Source organism: Pseudoliparis swirei, chromosome 7 (assembly GCF_029220125.1).
Source record: "Pseudoliparis swirei isolate HS2019 ecotype Mariana Trench chromosome 7, NWPU_hadal_v1, whole genome shotgun sequence".
NCBI classification, from domain to species: domain Eukaryota; kingdom Metazoa; phylum Chordata; class Actinopteri; order Perciformes; family Liparidae; genus Pseudoliparis; species Pseudoliparis swirei.
In genome coordinates, this window is record NC_079394.1 from 14,302,837 (window position 1) to 14,321,194 (window position 18,358).

At 43.6% G+C, this 18,358-nt stretch overlaps 2 protein-coding genes across 4 annotated transcripts; both read left to right on the plus strand.

Annotated features, from left to right (window-relative positions):
* The first annotated feature begins 1,435 nt into the window (after window positions 1–1,435).
* Window positions 1,436–8,383, plus strand: LOC130196724 (protein-lysine 6-oxidase-like). 2 transcript variants are annotated; one of them, XM_056419053.1, is made up of 8 exons: window positions 1,436–1,717; window positions 1,784–2,039; window positions 2,871–2,979; window positions 3,299–3,430; window positions 3,515–3,671; window positions 3,941–4,036; window positions 5,817–5,932; window positions 7,024–8,383. In XM_056419053.1, exons 1-8 carry the CDS (start codon window positions 1,436–1,438, stop codon window positions 7,028–7,030), a joined length of 1,155 nt encoding a protein of 384 aa, XP_056275028.1. In that variant the 3' UTR covers window positions 7,031–8,383. The 2 variants fall into 2 exon arrangements, with proteins under 2 accessions (XP_056275028.1, XP_056275029.1); XM_056419054.1 differs by having other exon boundaries at window positions 1,601–2,039; window positions 7,028–8,383.
* Window positions 8,384–11,126: 2,743 nt separating this feature from the next.
* On the plus strand, window positions 11,127–17,914 carry sncaip (synuclein, alpha interacting protein). 2 transcript variants are annotated; one of them, XM_056419796.1, is made up of 12 exons: window positions 11,127–11,207; window positions 12,650–12,732; window positions 12,832–12,904; window positions 13,100–13,665; window positions 13,929–14,097; window positions 14,238–14,500; window positions 14,573–14,752; window positions 15,173–15,286; window positions 15,373–15,498; window positions 15,629–15,798; window positions 16,094–16,183; window positions 16,265–17,914. In XM_056419796.1, exons 2-12 carry the CDS (start codon window positions 12,676–12,678, stop codon window positions 17,133–17,135), a joined length of 2,679 nt encoding a protein of 892 aa, XP_056275771.1. In that variant the 5' UTR covers window positions 11,127–11,207; window positions 12,650–12,675; the 3' UTR covers window positions 17,136–17,914. The 2 variants fall into 2 exon arrangements, with proteins under 2 accessions (XP_056275771.1, XP_056275770.1); XM_056419795.1 differs by lacking the exon at window positions 11,127–11,207 and adding an exon at window positions 11,257–11,985.
* The last annotated feature ends 444 nt before the right edge of the window (window positions 17,915–18,358 follow it).

Genomic DNA, 18,358 nt, shown 5'->3' on the forward strand with positions numbered 1-18,358 from the left:
AGGTGACGCTGTGACGGTAAATGGAAATATTTCACAAGAGTCCCAAAATATTCAAGCCATCAAGGAATTATTAACTACATTAAGTCTCTTATTTACATCTTAAAGTGACTATTATTAAGACAATTCAGTTGTTTCGGGATAAGTTACTAAATCGAGTGACAAAAAAAAAAAGATATTTGAACGAAAAGCACTCGTAATAGACACAGCCCCGTGTCTTCAGTGAATTGAGGATGAATACTTTCTTAAATGTCAGCTGATGGTTAACAGATGCTCCGGTTACCATTAAAAGGTTCATTACAGAACCGTGGAAACAAGTAAAGTGCAGCTCAGTGCAACATGAACACAATAGGACAACAGGACAACAAGGTAAACAAGTGCAAGCCACCACTCTGTTTGTCTCTTTGCTCTGAGAATTTGTTTAAATAATTCAGTCTGAAATAAAGATCCAACTTTTATTTTGAAAAGACTTTCCGTGTAATGAGTAGAAACTGTAGCTTGACCTTGGAGACAAGTTTATTTAGAAAATACTTTACGTTTACTATGAGGACAGATGTTTATTTAGAAAATACTTTACGTTTTCTTTGAGGACGAACGCTTATTTTGAAAAGACTATATTTAATATGAGGACGAAAGTTTATTTTGAAAAAACTTTACGTTTAATATGAGGATGGATGTTTATTTTCAAAATACTTTACATTTACTTTGAGGATGCACGTTTATTTAGAAGATACTTTCCGTTTAATATGAGGACGTAAGATTATTTTGAAATTACTTTGCGTTTACTTTGAGGACAGATGTTTATTTTGAAAAGACTTTACATTTACTTTGAGGAAGGAATCTTATTTTGAAAGTTGTAACTTACTGTTAACTCATTTGAAGTGACTGATGGGAACGTAACCTATGGAGAGTTTAAAGGGTTGAAGTGTGTGTGTGTGTGTGTGTGTGTGTGTGTGTGTGTGTGTGTGTGTGTGTGTGTGTGTGTATGCAGCATGTGGGTGGCAGCTTGTGTTTTTACAGTTCTCTTAGAGGAGGAAACTTCTCAGTTCTGTTAAGTACTTCAATTTCAGCCTCTTTTTTTAAAGAATCCTGAGCACTCAGTGGGAGGAAGTAGTTCTCCAGTAAAACCAGAAGCAGCTTCAAGATCATAAGAAGCCACATGAAACATACTGTGAAACAGAAGATCATAAGTCATGTTTAATACTGTGAAACAGAATATCATAAGTCATGTTTAATACTGTGAAACAGAAGATAAGCATTTTGATCAGATTATGACTAATTGGAGAAGCACTTGTCTCATCTGTTTTTAGTTTTAAGGGTTCAAGGTCATCACACGAGTCAAAGGTCCCCCCCCCCGCGCACCTCCTCCTCCTCCCTCTTTAGCAGCAGGTACCTCCGGAGCTCCTCCACTCTCCCCTCAGTGGACCGGTCCTCCAGCATGGAGCAGCTCTCCCCCGCCGCTCTGCTGCTGCCTCTGTCTCACGTCTGCTTCCTCTGGAGCTTCCTGGACGCGGCTCGCGCTCCAGAGGATGCGGGCGCCGACGCGCTGCGGCGCGGGTTGAGCTGGCGGCACAACGGGCAGGTCTTCAGCCTCCTGAGCCGCGGAGCCCAGTACCGGCCCCCCGGCAGGAGGATCGGGTCGCCCCGCCAAGGTAACCCGGTGGTCGTCCTCAGCAGCGCCAACGACACGGTCCCGGTGGAGTCCCCGGGCTCCCCGTCGGTCCCCGCTGCCAACGACACGGTCCCGTTGGCGTCCCGGGGCTCTCCCGATACGGTCCCGGTGGAGTCCCCGGATTCCCCGCGGGTTCCCGCCGCCAGCGACACTGCGCAATTGCGCGCGGAGATGCGTCGGCAGCCGGCGCCCGGTACCCGGGGGGCCTCTGGCCCAGTGAGACGGGAGGACATGATGGTCGGGGACGACCCTTACAACCCGTACAAGGCGTCCAACTACTACCCCTGGTACAACTACTACAACTCGTACTACAGACCCAGGTCCTGGGCTCAGCCACGGCACGGATACGGGACCAGGTACCACCAGCACGGTACGAGTCTCCACTCACAATACACCACCTCTCAGCGGGTTAGTCCAGGGCAGGAAGGTGGAGAAGTATCCTAAAACTATCTCCGGATTTTAATCAAAATTCAAACATGCAAAAAACGAGGACTGTACCAAAACCCGATTGAAAGATGGACCTGCTGCACTGATATAGTATTGTGTCTCTCTGGAGTTGTTTTGTGTATCCCTGTAGTTGTGTTGTGTCTTTTTGTAAATGTGTTTCTTTGTAGTGTTGCCCCTTTGTATAGTTTTGTTGTGTCTCTTTGTAGTTTTGTCTCGTTGTTGTTTTGTCTCTTTGTAGATTTGTTGTGTCTCTTTGTATTTGTGCTACTTTGTATTGTTTCTTTTGTCTCTTTGTAGTTTACTTGTGTCTCTTTGTAGTTTCATTGTATCTCTTTGTAGTTTTGTTGTGTCTCTTTGTAGCTTTGTCTCTTTGTAGTGTTTTCTCTTTGTAGTTCTGTTGTGTCTCTCTGTAGTTGTAGCGTGTCTCTTTAAAGTCATTGTGACTCTGTGCCTGCTCGGTGTCTCTGTGAGTCTTATTCGTACTTGACACAGACTTATTCAGAAATGATTCTGTGAGCTATCAAATTCTTTTTATTCCTGAATTTAGTAGAAAGTGCAACTGTGCAGCTGCGAGTGGAATATGAAATAGTTCCACATGTATCTCAATGTTTAGCATGTGTTTATATTGTCTCTTTTGTCTTATTGTCTTCTTGTCCAATGTTATGCACCACCCGCCATGTAAAGTTACTTGTATATCCAACGTACTTGGCAATAAAGGGTTCTGGTTGTGATTCTGATGCTCTGCTGGTCTCAGGTCTCCCTGACCTGGTTCCTGATGCGTACTACATCCAGATCGCCTCCTACATCCAGAGGCTGCCGATGTACAGCCTCCGCTGTGCTGCTGAGGAGAACTGCCTATCCTCGTATAAGATCGCTCACCTTCATCTCATATTTATACATACATATGTATATATATTTATTTATATGTATAAAGATATAAATATATATATATTTATATATTATATATATCTAAATATGTATTTAATACTTTCATATTTCAGCTGATTTTGAAGTGTTTTAAATTTACATTCTGTATATCCTTTCCTGTCTCCTTGCCCCTCTCCTTGATTCTCCTGCTCTTCTCCTCTTCCTCCTTGTCCTCATCCCTTTCTCCTCCTCCTCCTTGTCTCCCATCCTCCTCTAACTCTCCTCTTCTCTTCTTATTGTGTCCTCCTCCTCCAGCTCCTCCTCCTCCTCCCAGGACTATGACCTCAGGGTTCTCCTGCGGTTCCCCCAGCGGGTGAAGAACCAGGGAACCGCTGACTTCCTGTCCAGTAAACCTCGATACTCCTGGGAGTGGCACAGCTGCCACAAGTAAGAGTCACTTCATGTTGTTGTTGTTGTTGTTGTTGTTGTTGTTGTTGTTGATGTTGTTATTGTTGTTGTTGTTGTTGTCAGTCACTTCCACAGCATGGATGAGTTCAGTCTGTACGAGCTGCTGGACGCAGACTCACAGAAACGAGTGGCTGAAGGTCACAAGGCCAGTTTCTGTCTGGAGGACACGTCATGTGACCCGGGGATCCAGAGGCGCTACGCATGCACCGCCCACACACAGGTACACACATATAGGTACACAGAGACACACACACACACAGGTACACACACATAGGTACACAGAGACACACACACACACACACACAGGTACACACACATAGGTACACACAAACAAGGGAGCCAGAAAAGGAGCCAGAAACAAGGATGGAAGGATGTACTGTAGGAGAGAGGAAAGGAACGAAGGAACACAGTGAAATAAATAAAGCCTTTAAAAAATATGTTTATACATCAAATATAATATTGACGTGTTTGTGTGTGTGTGTATGTTAGGGTCTGAGTCCGGGTTGCTATGATACCTACAACGCCGACATCGACTGTCAGTGGATCGACATCACTGACGTCTCACCTGGAAAATACGTACTGAAGGTCTGTTGGTTGATAACGTGTATTATTTTATTCTTTCATGTTTGGTTTAAATTATTCTGTATTAATAACTTTAAGTTACAACACATTCAATGAATATGACAGAAATTATGAATAATGAGTCGTAGGCATGGACCACGATCCAGACCTCCACAATGAGACAGAAGGAGGTAGAGAGAAGGAGGCATCAGACCCAGCCAGGTCCAATGGACCCTATGAGACAGGAAGTCACAAAGACTCCGGGGAGGAAGTATAGTTATTAATATGTGATGGAGAGATGAAAATTCATCCATAAGGAGAGAGAGAAGAGGAGATAGGTGCTTAGTGTTTCCTAAAATGCCCATAAGGATTGAGAGAGCGAAAAGGAGATAGGTGCTAAGTGTATCCTAAATCATCCATAAGGAGAGAGAGAAAAGAAAATAGGTGCTTACATGTATCCTAAAACGTCCATAGGAGAATAGACCTTCAGAAGTACTCTATAGACCTGCAGTAGTACTCTATAGACCTTCAGAAGTACTCTATAGACCTGCAGTAGTACTCTATAGACCTTCAGTAGTACTCTATAGACCTTCAGAAGTACTCTATAGACCTGCAGTAGTACTCTATAGACCTTCAGAAGTACTCTATAGACCTGCAGTAGTACTCTATAGACCTTCAGAAGTACTCTATAGACCTGCAGTAGTACTCTATAGACCTGCAGTAGTACTCTATAGACCTGCAGTAGTACTCTATAGACCTTCAGAAGTACTCTATAGACCTTCAGAAGTACTCTATAGACCTGCAGTAGTACTCTATAGACCTTCAGAAGTACTCTATAGACCTTCAGAAGTACTCTATAGACCTTCAGAAGTACTCTATAGACCTGCAGTAGTACTCTATAGACCTTCAGAAGTACTCTATAGACCTGCAGTAGTACTCTATAGACCTTCAGAAGTACTCTATAGACCTGCAGTAGTACTCTATAGACCTTCAGAAGTACTCTATAGACCTGCAGTAGTACTCTATATACCTGCAGTAGTACTCTATAGACCTGCAGTAGTACTCTATAGACCTTCAGAAGTACTCTATAGACCTTCAGAAGTACTCTATAGACCTGCAGTAGTACTCTATAGACCTTCAGAAGTACTCTATAGACCTGCAGTAGTACTCTATAGACCTTCAGAAGTACTCTATAGACCTGCAGTAGTACTCTATAAACCTTCAGAAGTACTCTATAGACCTGCAGTAGTACTCTATAGACCTTCAGAAGTACTCTATAAACCTGCAGTAGTACTCTATAGACCTTCAGAAGTACTCTATAGACCTGCAGTAGTACTCTATACACCTGCAGTAGTACTCTATAGACCTGCAGTAGTACTCTATAGACCTTCAGAAGTACTCTATAGACCTTCAGAAGTACTCTATAGACCTTCAGTAGTACTCTATAGACCTTCAGAAGTACTCTATAGACCTTCAGAAGTACTCTATAGACCTGCAGTAGTACTCTATAGACCTTCAGAAGTACTCTATAGACCTGCAGTAGTACTCTATAGACCTTCAGAAGTACTCTATAGACCTGCAGTAGTACTCTATAGACCTTCAGAAGTACTCTATAGACCTGCAGTAGTACTCTATATACCTGCAGTAGTACTCTATAGACCTGCAGTAGTACTCTATAGACCTTCAGAAGTACTCTATAGACCTGCAGTAGTACTCTATAGATCTTCAGAAGTACTCTATAGACCTGCAGAAGTACTCTATAGACATGGACCCCCCCCTAACTGTGCCGTGCCCCCCCCCCCAGGTGACGGTGAACCCTCGTCAGCTGGTCCAGGAGTCCAGCTACAGCAACAACGTGGCCCGGTGTGACGTGCAGTACACCGGCAGCGCCGCCCACATGTCCGGCTGCACCACCGCGGCGTGAGTTCCTCCTCCGACCCTCATCAGAGCCTCTAAGGCTTATTATAATACTTATATTTACTAAATCATTCATGTGAAGATGGCAATTAAAATGTTTAAAATGTGAAGATATCCTCTTTCAATCACATCCAGATAACAGGTTTAATCATCATTCTTAAAGAGACAGTGTCACATTTCAAGTCCGTTGGCTCTTTTGTTTTTACTTTTTACTCTTAAAGGAACAGCGTCACGTTCTAATGCCATTGGCTCTTTTGTTTCTACTTTTTACTCTTAAAGGACCAGTGTCCCATTTTAAGTCTGTTGGCTCTTTCCCGTGGCTTTTGTTTCTACTTTTTCCTCTTAAAGGAACAGTGTCACATTTCGGAGCTCTATGAGCAGAGAATATGTTATTAATAATTATAATAACGTGTTTTCAGAAGTTGAATGATCAGTTTTTATCTCATTCTTTGAGTCTGTCCTCAAACTACATACATCCTCATCGAGAATGTTAATTTTGCTAAAAAGAGTTAAATTAGATTATGTTGTCATCATGGAAGGTTTTAAAAAACGGATTACAGATAATTTAGAATGCCGTTTGTTTTCTTTTGGCTGTCATGTGACTTTTTTTCTACTTTTCAAATGTTTTTCCACGTTGACACTCTTTATACGAGATATCCAAACTAAAGAGATTGTCTTGGCATAAAGACTGAAACGAGAAGTTCAGAACAACCAAACACTGACGAGACGTTTCAGTTGCAATCTGCCAACTCACCACTAGATGGCACTAAATCCAACCCCCTGCACTACGAATATCGAATTAATTGTCTTTTTTTTACCCTTTCAACTAAAACCTTCAGAGTAAAATGCCGCGGTTTTTTTATTTTCCTTGTTGTGAAACAAATACTTCAATCTTTGATTGTACTTATTGTTTCAATCCCATATATGAGCCCCAAAATTAAGCCTTTCCACTTCCTGTCTCCTTTACAGCCCACTGAGGCTCTTCTCCTGTAAAAAAAGATGTACAGATCTCACCTGGATAAAGAAACCTTTAAATCCTTGTGCTTTAGGAGAAGAGAAGACTTTAATGATCTTTGTTCTTTTGCTTCTTGCAGCCAGTGAGTTGAATCCTGATGGAAAACCAGCAGGAACGGAGTGAATGCTGCAGAAGAATGAAGCTTAAAGTTACAGGTGAAGGGAGGTGATGCTGTAAGAGAAATGCCTGAAGACGAGTGTTTCAATCCAAGCTGAGCCTCAGGTATTAAAGTCCGAGTTCAAGAACCAGCAAATGTTGCACCAGTTATTTGTAAATCTGTCACCATGTTTGTCTTTCAACTTAACTTAACTTAACTTGGGACAGGGATGTCTATGTGTACAGATTGTAAAGCACTCCGAGACAAATTTGTAATTTGTGAAATTGGGCTATACAAATAAACTGAATTGAATTGAATTGAACTCAACTCAACTTCTCTGTATTTGGACCATTTTTCTCCATGTTTTCGTGAAATGTTTAAAATATGCAGTTGACTCACTACAAGGGTTAATGACTCACTAGAAGGGTTAATGACTCACTAGAAGGGTTAATGACTCAGTGCAGGGGTTAACTCTTTATAACAAAGTTGAAACATTTCATAACACAGTTGAAACATTGACAAAGTTGAAACATTTAATAACAAAGTTGAAACTCTTTATAACAAACTTTAAACATTTTATAAAAAATGTAAACATTTCATAACAAAGTTGAAACATTTCATAACAAAGTTGAAACATTTTATAACAAAGTTCAAACTCTTTATAACAAAGTTCAAACTCTTTATAACAACGTTGAAACTCTTTAAAACAAAGTTGAAACATTTTATAACAAAGCTGAAGTTTTATTTAGAGATTTAAAAAATATTATTTAAATGGAGAAAAAAAATGATGACATTTTTCATGATATAGAGAGAACACACCTTGTGAAAACTAACTGTTGTTGTTATTACTTTCTGTTCTTACTCTCCTCTAAAAACAATTTTTTTCATCAACACAGAATAACAATTACAATGTCTATGCGGCTCACGTGATTTTATTAATAAAAAAAATTTAATTGTAGAAATTCCAGTTCCTGCTCTAAACTTCCACCGAGGTTTCATTATTTCGTAACGATGTTCTGTGTTATTATTATAACTTTTATATTATTGTTATTATTATTTGTATTATTCATATCATTCATATTATTATTATTATTATTATTATTATTATTATTATTATAATAATTATAATAATTATAATTATAATAATTATTATTATTATGTCTTCTGTTGTAAATAGTATCGGACTTACAAACTAACATGTGCCTTTATGTTACACGCTGCATTGTGTATTTAAGTGTATGAGGAGTACACAGTGTGTGTACTTGTACATCTAACCACACATACCTGCTGGATATAGACATGTTAATAACCTGCATTAATAAATACCACATTACAGTTTTTCTCCATTGCTTTGGCTCAATTCTTGAAACAGAAATTACATTCTCAAAGCTCTTAGTGCATTTGGTAAAATAGCATATACAGGACTGTCTCAGAAAATTAGAATATTGTGATAAAGTTCTTTATTTTCTATAATGCAATTAAAAAAACAAAAATGTCATGCATTCTGGATTCATTACAAATCAACTGAAATATTGCAAGCCTTTTATTCTTTTAATATTGCTGATTATGGCTTACAGCTTAAGAAAACTCTAAAATCCTATCTCATAAAATTTTAATATTTCCTCAGACCAAGTAAAAAAAAAGATTTATAACAGCTGAGTGTTTGTCAAGGCTCAGGAAACCCTTGCAGGTGTTTCGAGTTAATTAGACAATTCAAGTGATTTGTTTAATACCCTACTAGTATACTTTTTCATGATATTCTAATATTTAGAGATAGGATATTTGAGTTTTCTTAAGCTGTAAGCCATAATCAGCAATAAATCAGAATAAAAGGCTTGCAATATTTCAGTTGATTTGTAATGAATCCAGAATGCATGACATTTTTGTTTTTTTAATTGCATTACAGAAAATAAAGAACTTCATCACAATATTCTAATTTTCTGAGACAGTCCTGTATGGTTCAGCACAACCACATAGATCCCCTTCAAAAGGTCATATCTCACCCAAAACAGTTAACTCAAGCTTCAAAACCAAATCATTTTCTCATAAAAATAGTCCCTTGATTAGGAAAGTTCTAGTTGAACCTGAAAATGTAGCCGATGATCCAAGAGATCCATATTACAGTATATACCATGATATTGTTCATGGTATTATGTGCCTGAACGATTTTGACAGAGGAGTGAACTATTGTGCAGGTGATGATGGACACAAGGAAATTATGCCAAGATGTTTTGCAGAGAACAACCACTTGACTGAGAAGCAACAGTCGGTTTAGACCAGCAAGATGTATTCAATTGGTAAGTGGGCTAACTGAAGGCAATTGTACCTAACCATGTGCACAGATGTGCTAAATCATTTGAAATGTGTGCAAGCTGTAGGCAATTGTACTTGTCATTTGCAAGGAGTTTCTAAAACAATTGCAATTTGATGAAAGGAATGAGAAATTCAAATCTGTTGTGAACAAGTGCCCAGTGGTTTGGAGGTTTGCACGAGTTGTTTTGAGAATGTCATTTCTGTTTCAAGAATTGAGCCAAAGCAATGGAGAAAAACTGTAATAAAGCTTGTTGAATTAGAACAGATGTATTTATGGACATGTTTCATAGTGGAAGCTAAATATTGGAAAACACACAATATTCTCAAGAGAAAGAATTTAGTAAAAATATATGTGATATAAACGCTTGTGGAAACAAATGAAAAACAATACTTGTTGTTCTCCTGTTACACACATCAACAACTCACATGACATATATTGTTCTTCTAGTCACATGACATCTACTGTTCATCTAGTCACATGACATCTACTGTTCATCTGGTCACATGACATCTATTGTTCGTCTTGTCACATGAGATCTATTGTAATTCTGATCACATGACATATATTGTACTTCTGGTTAAATGACATCTATTGTACTTCTGGTCACATGACATATATTGTACTATATCGCATGAGCCATTTCGTTTAATTGTAAAAACACAAAACAACTGCAATGAGCCAGTTGGATTAGTTCTGAAAGCAGCCGCTAGAGGGCGCTGCCGTGGTCGAACTGGGCTGATGAGCGTTAAACTAGCCGGACCGCAGTCCACAGTCTGTTATTATGGAAACTCAGAGGACATTTATAGACTGAAGCAACACTTATGTAACTAGATGTTTGACTCTCTGACTCTAATGTTAGATACAACACAGAAAAAAGCACCACACTCATCACACAGTGACTATAATTAGGATTAAAATAACTTGTATCTGCAGAAAGATAAACCCCAGAATTCAAAATGAGTAATGAGGGCAAATAAGTTTAAGAATATAGATTACAATCAACAACGGTATATTTCTATAACATGGTTATCATTGTTATTGTCCTGGCCAGATGTTAACAAACTAAAACAAATGGATCGTGGTTCAAAATGAAGATTAAGATAATAATATTGACTAATATAATACAATGTAATGAGTAGACTCCATGTATCTATAGATGTTTTAATAAGAATAAATCCGCTGAACACTGACATTCTATTGTCGTTTTTATTCTCAGGATAACGGACCATTCTGCTAAGATCGTCTATTGAGAGGATGAATATGGTGGAGCAAAAAAAGTACATAAAGTGACTTGAAAACAGCAGTCATTCCTTTATTGGAAAGAGGACAATGTAGCATGTCATAACAATAATTGTATAAATAAAAAAGATAGTAATAATAATAAAAATAATAATACATAGAATTTCTATAGCGCTTTTCATAGTACTCAAAGATACTTGAAAAATAAAAATACATACAATAATCATACATAATATGACATTATATATATATATAAAGGCTCAACATGTATAAATGAAATGCTCATTATTGATAAAAACAGATTAATATAATATCTTACTTTTAATTGTCTTTCAAGTCCATTCATAGGGGATTTCCACCATTTCATTTTTCATTTAATCCTCAAACATACACATACATAAAATAAAAACACAATACACTCTTAGTTGCAAGGGTAGAAAAGAACATTGTAGTTCTCCTCAGACATGGTGCTTTAGAAACGCGTTCGGAGTGAGCCCTCTCCTCGGCGCCTCCCCCTCTCTGCTGCTCATACGTCACAGTCTTTGTGCTGCACAGCTGGATCGGCTAGCTGTCTCCTGCAGCTCCTTCTGCTCGGCCGCCTGACTCCCACAAGGTACGGTGTCATCCGAACGGCCCGTTAATCGGAACAACACAGCGCCTCGGCCCCGGGACGCGTTTTATTCCGTTGTTTTTACCGGAGCTTTCTATTGTTGTTACAACCGGCTAGTCGGTTAGCTTCACGTTAGCTAACGCGATCTAAGCTAATTACCCTCCCGTTGCTTCACGCGCACATAACGTCGGTTTAACTAACGGCTTAACTCAGTAACGGTTTAACTCACTAATGGTTTAACTTACTAACGGTTTAACTCACTAATGGCTTAACTCACGAATGGTTTAACTCACTAACGGTTGTAGCTTTAACACATGATATATATATATATAATATATATTAGGGCTGTCAGCGTTAACGCGTTAATCTATGCGATTAATTTGGCCGCGTTAACGCACTAAAATATTTTAACGCAATTAACGCAACTTTGTTTACTTCCGGTGTTCGTTGAAGTTTTTACACTCCTCTGAGTGTTAAACCGCGGCAGTACGGTTTAACACTGTTTCCGTTATTTAAAAAAATATTTCTCAGCGAAAATAAGGAGCATAAATCAGTTTAACTCGTGGATGAATCAGTCGGGTTTCCTCCTGCTCCTCCTTCCTCCCGTCTCCCCCTCTGATACACAGAGGAACGGAGGGCGACGTGTCGGGTGACGCGGCGCGGAAAGAACTCGTCACACGAAACCTTCACCGTGATTGGTCAATCCGTTTGTCTGTCAACATTTTCCAAAAAAAACAACCAATGAACACTCAGTAAATCACAAGGACCTCCCACCTCACAGGTAAGGCTCATTAGCAGCCTGTCAGTCAGAGAACCAGAGAACACGGCGCGAGGACAATGTGCCTCAATATATATAGAGCTGAGATGGTTCTGGAATGTGTGATGTATAACACGTGGGGGTATGTGTCACATGCAAACGCCTTTAAAAGGTGAATTTATCTTTTTTTGTAAAATGGAGAACATGCCCCCAGCCTCCAGAGGGTGAACGTGACATATTTGAATGTCAGTCAGTTACCAAGGCCACTGGTTCTGCTGTTCAATGTTAAAGATGACAGGACCAATGGGGTCTCAATATACTTCTTTTTGTTTACTAATCTGATGTTTCACTGAAGAAACAATTTATCATCCACGATATTAAATACCTCGCTGGCACTTTATATGTAGGAGCCTCTTTGAAAACACAGCTCTGTGGGAAGTTTTGTCTTTAAAAAGAAGAGAAAAAAACTTAATCGCGATTAATGAATTTCAAAATGTGCGATTAATTAGTTAATTTTTTTTACTCGATTGACAGCCCTAATATATATATATATATATATATATAGCATAGACTTCTATACAACCAGAAGAGTCGCCCCCTGGTGGTCAGGAGAGAGAATGCAGAGTTAACGCATGAAGCATAGACTTCTATACTGTGTTGTCGTCTAACGTGTTATTATTTATTCCAGCTGGTCGTGATTATGTCATTGTGAAGATGGAGGCTCCTGAATACCTGGACCTGGATGAGATCGACTTCTCCGATGATGCAGTGGTCAGTCGTCTGTCTGTCTCTCTGTCTGTCTCTCACAGTAACCCTCTCGCTCTCTCCGTCTCTCTCTCACAGTAACCCTCTCTCTCTCTCTCTCTCCAGTATTCTGTGACGTCTCTGAAGAACATCCCTGAGTTGTCCAGGAGGAGTGACGGTGCAGCCGAGGACCGGCCAGGTACCTGCTCACTATAGAGGGCTTCAGTTTGACCTTTGACCATCAGGAGGAAATTACTCCCTGGGAGTCCCGACCCGAAAATATAAAATCAAACATATGAACAATAAAAAATGTGTTCTTTAAAGACCACCAGGACTAATTAAACGTCTGTGAAGATGTTAACCTCTGATCTCCTCGCGCCTCCTCTTCCTGCAGCTCCTGCCATCAACTGGAGTCGCAGCGCCTCCTCCCATGGCGGTGGTGGCGGCGGCAGCGTTGGCGGCGTGGGTATCAAACCCACGGGGCTCCCCGAGGCCCACAGTAAGTTCCGGCCCGTGAAGAGGGTCTCGCCCCTCAAACACCAGCCGGAGACCACCGACTCGGACTCGGAGGGCAAAGTCCAGGAGGGGCAGGGGGAGGCCGGCAAGGATGAGCCCGCCTCCTCTGACAAAACGGCCGCAGGCGCCTCCGACGGGCCGGGGGGGGGAGAAACCAAGGGGGAGAGCGGAGACCCCCAGGCTCTCTTCGGCGAGCTGGAGCACTACGACCTGGACATGGACGAGATCCTGGACGTGCCCTACATCAAGTCCAGCCAGCAGATGTCCACGCTGCCCCGCGTGGCCCACGACAAGCGCTCTGTAACGGGGAGCAGTCGGGGAGGAGGAGGCACCCTGGAGAGGAGAGGAGCAGGAGGAGCAGGAGGAGGAGAAGGAGGCCTGAAGAGCTCGACGTTGCCCCACAGCGAGCCTCTGAGCCTGGGAAGCAGCAGCTCACAGGCTCAGGTACTCTATAACACATTTGAGTCAACTTCAAGCTGCATCCGGCCTTCAGAGTAAAAGCACGACATTTTTCTATATATATATATACTGAAAATAAACTACCCAAGAAATGTGAAAAAGAAGAATATGTATATCCTTTATTTGTACACCACAGAAATAAAAACATGTTAAAAAAACCACAAAAAAATAAATAAAAACATGTAAAAAAGAGAATTAAGAACCTAGAAAAAAATTAATCTATAATAATACATGCTCTGCTCCTGCAGTACTGTGTTCGGTCTCCGGTGAAGTGGTCTGACCTGAGGAAGTCCAAGTCCATGGATCCAGACCTTCACCTCCTCCAGCGCTCCTCGGCCGGGGGAGGCTTCCAGTCGGAGCTGCTCCCCTCGGGCCTCCTCAGCTGCTCCTCCTCCCTCTCCTCCTTCTCTGATGCAGGTAGGACCTGAAGAGCTTGTGTTCTCCCTGTGTTCTCCCTGTGTTCTCCTTGTGTTCTTCTCTTGTGTTCTCCTCTTGTGATCTCCTCTTGTGTTCTCCTTCTGCCTCCTTCTGCTCTGACTTTGTTTCATCTCTTCCAGACAAGCTGCTGTCGGCTCGCGTCTACCCGGATGCCCAGAACCAGAACCAGAGGCCGGGCCTGGAGCCCCCAGGAGGCCCCGGGACCACGTTCCCCATGGCGGGGGGCAGCGTGGGCCGGCAAGACGCCTCCAGGCCCTGGGCTCCTGGGGGAGGAGCAGCAGGAGGTGGTCCGAGGGGGTTCGGAGGAGTTGAGGTGGACGAGGAGACCAAGAAGAACCAGAACATCATCAACATCATCCGAGACGGACAGATCTCTCTGCTGGTGAGTAGAGGGAGAGACACTTCTCATTGGTCTGTTCCTCCTCTTCATCACCTCCTCCTGCTCCTCCTGCAGCCTCACCTGGCGACGGACAACCTGGAGCTGATCAGAGACCCGGAGGGGAACAACCTGCTGCACGTGTCGGCCTGTCACGGCCACGCCGACTGTCTGCAGCACCTCACGTCCCTGATGGGGGAGGACGGCCTCAACGAGAGGAACGCCATGCAGCTCACGCCCGCCGGGCTGGGGGTCAAGGTGAGGGGGGGGGGGTCAAGGTGAGTGTGTGTGTGGGGGTGTGTGTGTCAAGGTGAGGGTGTCTGTCAAGGTGAGGGTGTAAGTGTGTGTGTCGGGGTGTGGGGGTGTGTGTGTGTGTGTGTCAAGGTGAGTGTGTCTGTCAAGGTGAGGGTGTAAGTGTGTGTGTGTGTGTGTGTCAAGGTGAGTGTGTCTGTCAAGGTGAGGGTGTAAGTGTGTGTGTGTGTGTGTGTGTGAGTGTGTGTGAGAAGGTGAGTGTGTGTCAAAATGAGTTTGTGTGGGACAAGGTGAGTGTGCGTGAGTGTGTTTGTGTAACATGTTGAAATGTGTGGGTGGGTGTAATGTGTATGTGTGCCTGTAATATGTTGATGTGTGTGTGTGTGTAACATGTCTGTGCGTAACGTGTGTGTGTGTGTGTCGCAGAACGGTCACCTGGAGTGTGTGAGGTGGATGGTCAGTGAGACGGAGGCCATCGCTGAGCTGAGCTGCTCCAGAGAACATCCCAGTCTGATCCACTACGCTGCCCGCTACGGACAGGTAACACACACACACACGCGCGCACACGCACGCACGCACGCACACACACACACACACACACACGAGAGATAATCATGTCTCTCCAGGAGAAGGTCCTGCTGTGGCTGCTGCAATTCATGCAGGAACAGGCCATCTCCCTGGACGAGGTAGACCAGACCGGGAGCACCGCGGTCCACGTGGCGGCTCAGAACGGACACCTCACCTGCATACAGGTGTGTGTGTGGCTCCGAACGGACACCGTGTGTGTGTGTGTGCGTGTGTGTGTGTGTGCGCCGTCCCTCCCCTCTTCGTGGGGACCAGGTCCCGGGCGTGAGGACATGAACCTGTGTCTGTGGCTTCCAGACGCTGGTGGAGTACGGATCCAACGTGACGGTGCAGAACCAGCAGGGGGCGCGGCCTTCCCAGAGTGCCGAGCGGCACGGACACACCACCTGCGCCCGCTACCTGGTCGTCGTGGAGACCTGCATGTCTCTGGCGTCGCAGGTCGTCAAACTCACCAAACAGCTCAACGAGTGAGTTTGTGTTTAGAGACTCTTTGTTGTAATGGTTAGAAGCTTCCTCCTCCTCCTCCCGCCTTCTCCTACTCTTCATCCTCCTCCTCCTCCCGCCTCCACCTACTCTTCATCCTCCTCATACTCTTCCTCTCGCCTCCTACTCTTCATCCTCCTTCTCCTCATCTCTCTTCCTCCTCCTCATATTCTTCTCTCCTCGGTCTCCTCCTGTACGACGTGGAGGAGGAGACGCCGCACTCTGATTGGCCGCCGCTAACGTTGCGTTAAAATATTAACGCTGTGGTTTGTCACGCAGACAGGCATCAGAGAGGACGACCCTCCAGAAACAGCTGCAGAGACTGATGGACCCCCACAAGACTGAGGGCACACCGTCCAGATCCCCCAGGTAACACACACACACACACACACCATTAATAGCTCAGAACATGTATAAGTTCAGGACCCCGTCTGGCTCTCTGGATTCCAGCTCCCAGCAGCATTCTGGGGAGGCGTGGCCAGAGATGATGTTGACTGCGGAGGGGACGCCAGGCGACGGTTGGTCGGTCCACCAGGTAGGCGTGGCCCCGGATTCGTCGGACACGCCCTGTCCCAGGCTGGCGGCGGCGCCGTGCGGCCCGGGGGCCTCGGCGGTGGCGCCGGGGGCCCGGCGGACGGAGCTGGTGGAGCGGCGAGAGCTGAAGCTGGCGAGACTCAAGCAGATCATGCAGCGCTCGCTCAGCGAATCGGATTCGGACGTTTACCCACCGGAGGACGGCAAAACCCCGGGGGCGTCAGCCTGTAACACTCTGCGCCCCGATAGGCCGACCCACCTGCCAATCGCGGAGGAGGAGCCGGCGGTGACTAAGAACCTCCCCTGCTCCTCTTCCTCCTCCTCCACAGGCGAAAAGAAGCCGGCGTTTCCTCTCAGCGGGTCCAGGTCGGCGGACGGCGTCGCTCACGACCCCTCCCCCACCTCCAGCGACCCGGAGGCGCCTGACGCCGCCGCCACCAGCCCCAAGAGCGCCCTGAAATCGCCGTCGGCCCGCCGGAAGACGTCCCAGACCCTCAAGCTGAGGGTCACCTTCGACGAGCAGGTGCACAAGAGCTCCAACCCGGAGGCGGAGCTTACCGCCAAGGTGCATCATGGGAAGGAGAGGACGCAGACGGGCGGCGGCTCGGAGGGCCGGCGCCCGTTCGGGGCGTTCCGCTCCATCATGGAGTCGCTGAGCGGCAACACGAACCACAACAACAACAACAACAACAGTCAGACGGCCGCCGCCTGTCAGAACTCACCTGGCAGGAAGTCAGAGAGCAGAGGGGGCGGAGCCAAGGTGAAGAGCAAAAGCAGCAACGTTTAACAGACCAGTGGAGACGACGTGAGGAAGGAACACGTCAACGTGTTTTTAAGTACGGACTAAAACGTGACCCGGTGTTTTACAGGTGAGTCATCAACCAATCAGGTTTCATCATGTTGAACCTCTCAAACTTCAAAGTCTTCAGGAAGGACCCAAATGAAGTTATTTATAATAAATGAATAACAACTGTAAGAAAAAAGTAAAATTAGCAAAATGAAATGTGTAAAATCAGATTATTTAATTATAAGACATAATATTTAAAAAATGTCTCGATTTATTAAATTGTGTCAGCGCCCAAAATAATAAATGAAACCAGATTATTAAGTCATTTATAACCTTCATAACTTTTCTACCGAAAAGTTTCTCGTGTTTTGACGAAAACAGGAACTCTTGTTTCCTTGTTGACTTTTATTGTGTTTAAATGTTTTCATTGACACATTATTAATAACTTTCACATGTTTTTATATTTTATTTTGTGATTCAGTGTTTTTTGGTCTCTTCAAACAAACCAAAACAAATCCATCTAAATGGAGATTAAAGTATTAATATTTATGTGGTTAAAACCGTGCACATGGTTAACGTGCACCAGCACTCCTTCTCAAACTACTGTGTGTGTGTAGATATATATATATATATATATATAAAGTATTTGTTTTTGCATCATACCACACGCCTGTGTCACGTTATTGTCTATGGCATTAAGTAGTGTAGTGGCGTTTTAAAGACATTTACCGGTGGAGCATTACTATTATATTTAATCACAATAAAACGCTCTCGCATTACTTTACACTTTAAAAAGTTTTTATTTTGAAGCTGCTTAATGAGTCGCCGATGACAGCAGGTTTTGATTGGATGCTTCTCCAGGAGTCTGCCGCCTTTACCCGGTCTGGAGACACTAGCGCCTCGCCAGCACCCCCTAGTGGCGGCCAGGTGCATTACACCCCACAGTGAAGACGTTTGATCTCTGAAAGAAAACTCTGACGTCATGTGTTCAGGTCTTAAAGCCACTAGAAGAAGAAAGAATCAGGCTTCCACTTCCTGTTTATACTTTGATTCCGGAGCCTCGGCTCGTTTCAGTGTTTCCTTGTTTGCTTCTGGAATATTTCTACGTTTTATTTTGTAGGATTACAAACAACCTGAGATGTTTATCTTTTGTTAAAGGAACAGGAGAAGACGATGAGCAGCGGTCTCCTTAGTGTCCGCTTCAGATCACATATATATTCATA

What these genes read in the sequence shown, in the direction of transcription:
- LOC130196724 (XM_056419053.1), top strand. Translation starts at nt 1,436, where the DNA reads ATGGAGCAGCTCTCCCCCGCCGCTCTGCTGCTGCCTCTGTCTCACGTC. An exon ending in GAGGAGAACTGCCTATCCTC is followed by an intron (nt 2,980 to 3,298) that starts GTATAAGATCGC and finishes CTCCTCCTCCAG; the next exon opens with CTCCTCCTCCTCCTCCCAGG. An exon ending in CTGGAAAATACGTACTGAAG is followed by an intron (nt 4,037 to 5,816) that starts GTCTGTTGGTTG and finishes CCCCCCCCCCAG; the next exon opens with GTGACGGTGAACCCTCGTCA.
- sncaip (XM_056419796.1), top strand. Translation starts at nt 12,676, where the DNA reads ATGGAGGCTCCTGAATACCTGGACCTGGATGAGATCGACTTCTCCGAT. An exon ending in GCAGCAGCTCACAGGCTCAG is followed by an intron (nt 13,666 to 13,928) that starts GTACTCTATAAC and finishes CTGCTCCTGCAG; the next exon opens with TACTGTGTTCGGTCTCCGGT. An exon ending in ACGGACAGATCTCTCTGCTG is followed by an intron (nt 14,501 to 14,572) that starts GTGAGTAGAGGG and finishes CTCCTCCTGCAG; the next exon opens with CCTCACCTGGCGACGGACAA.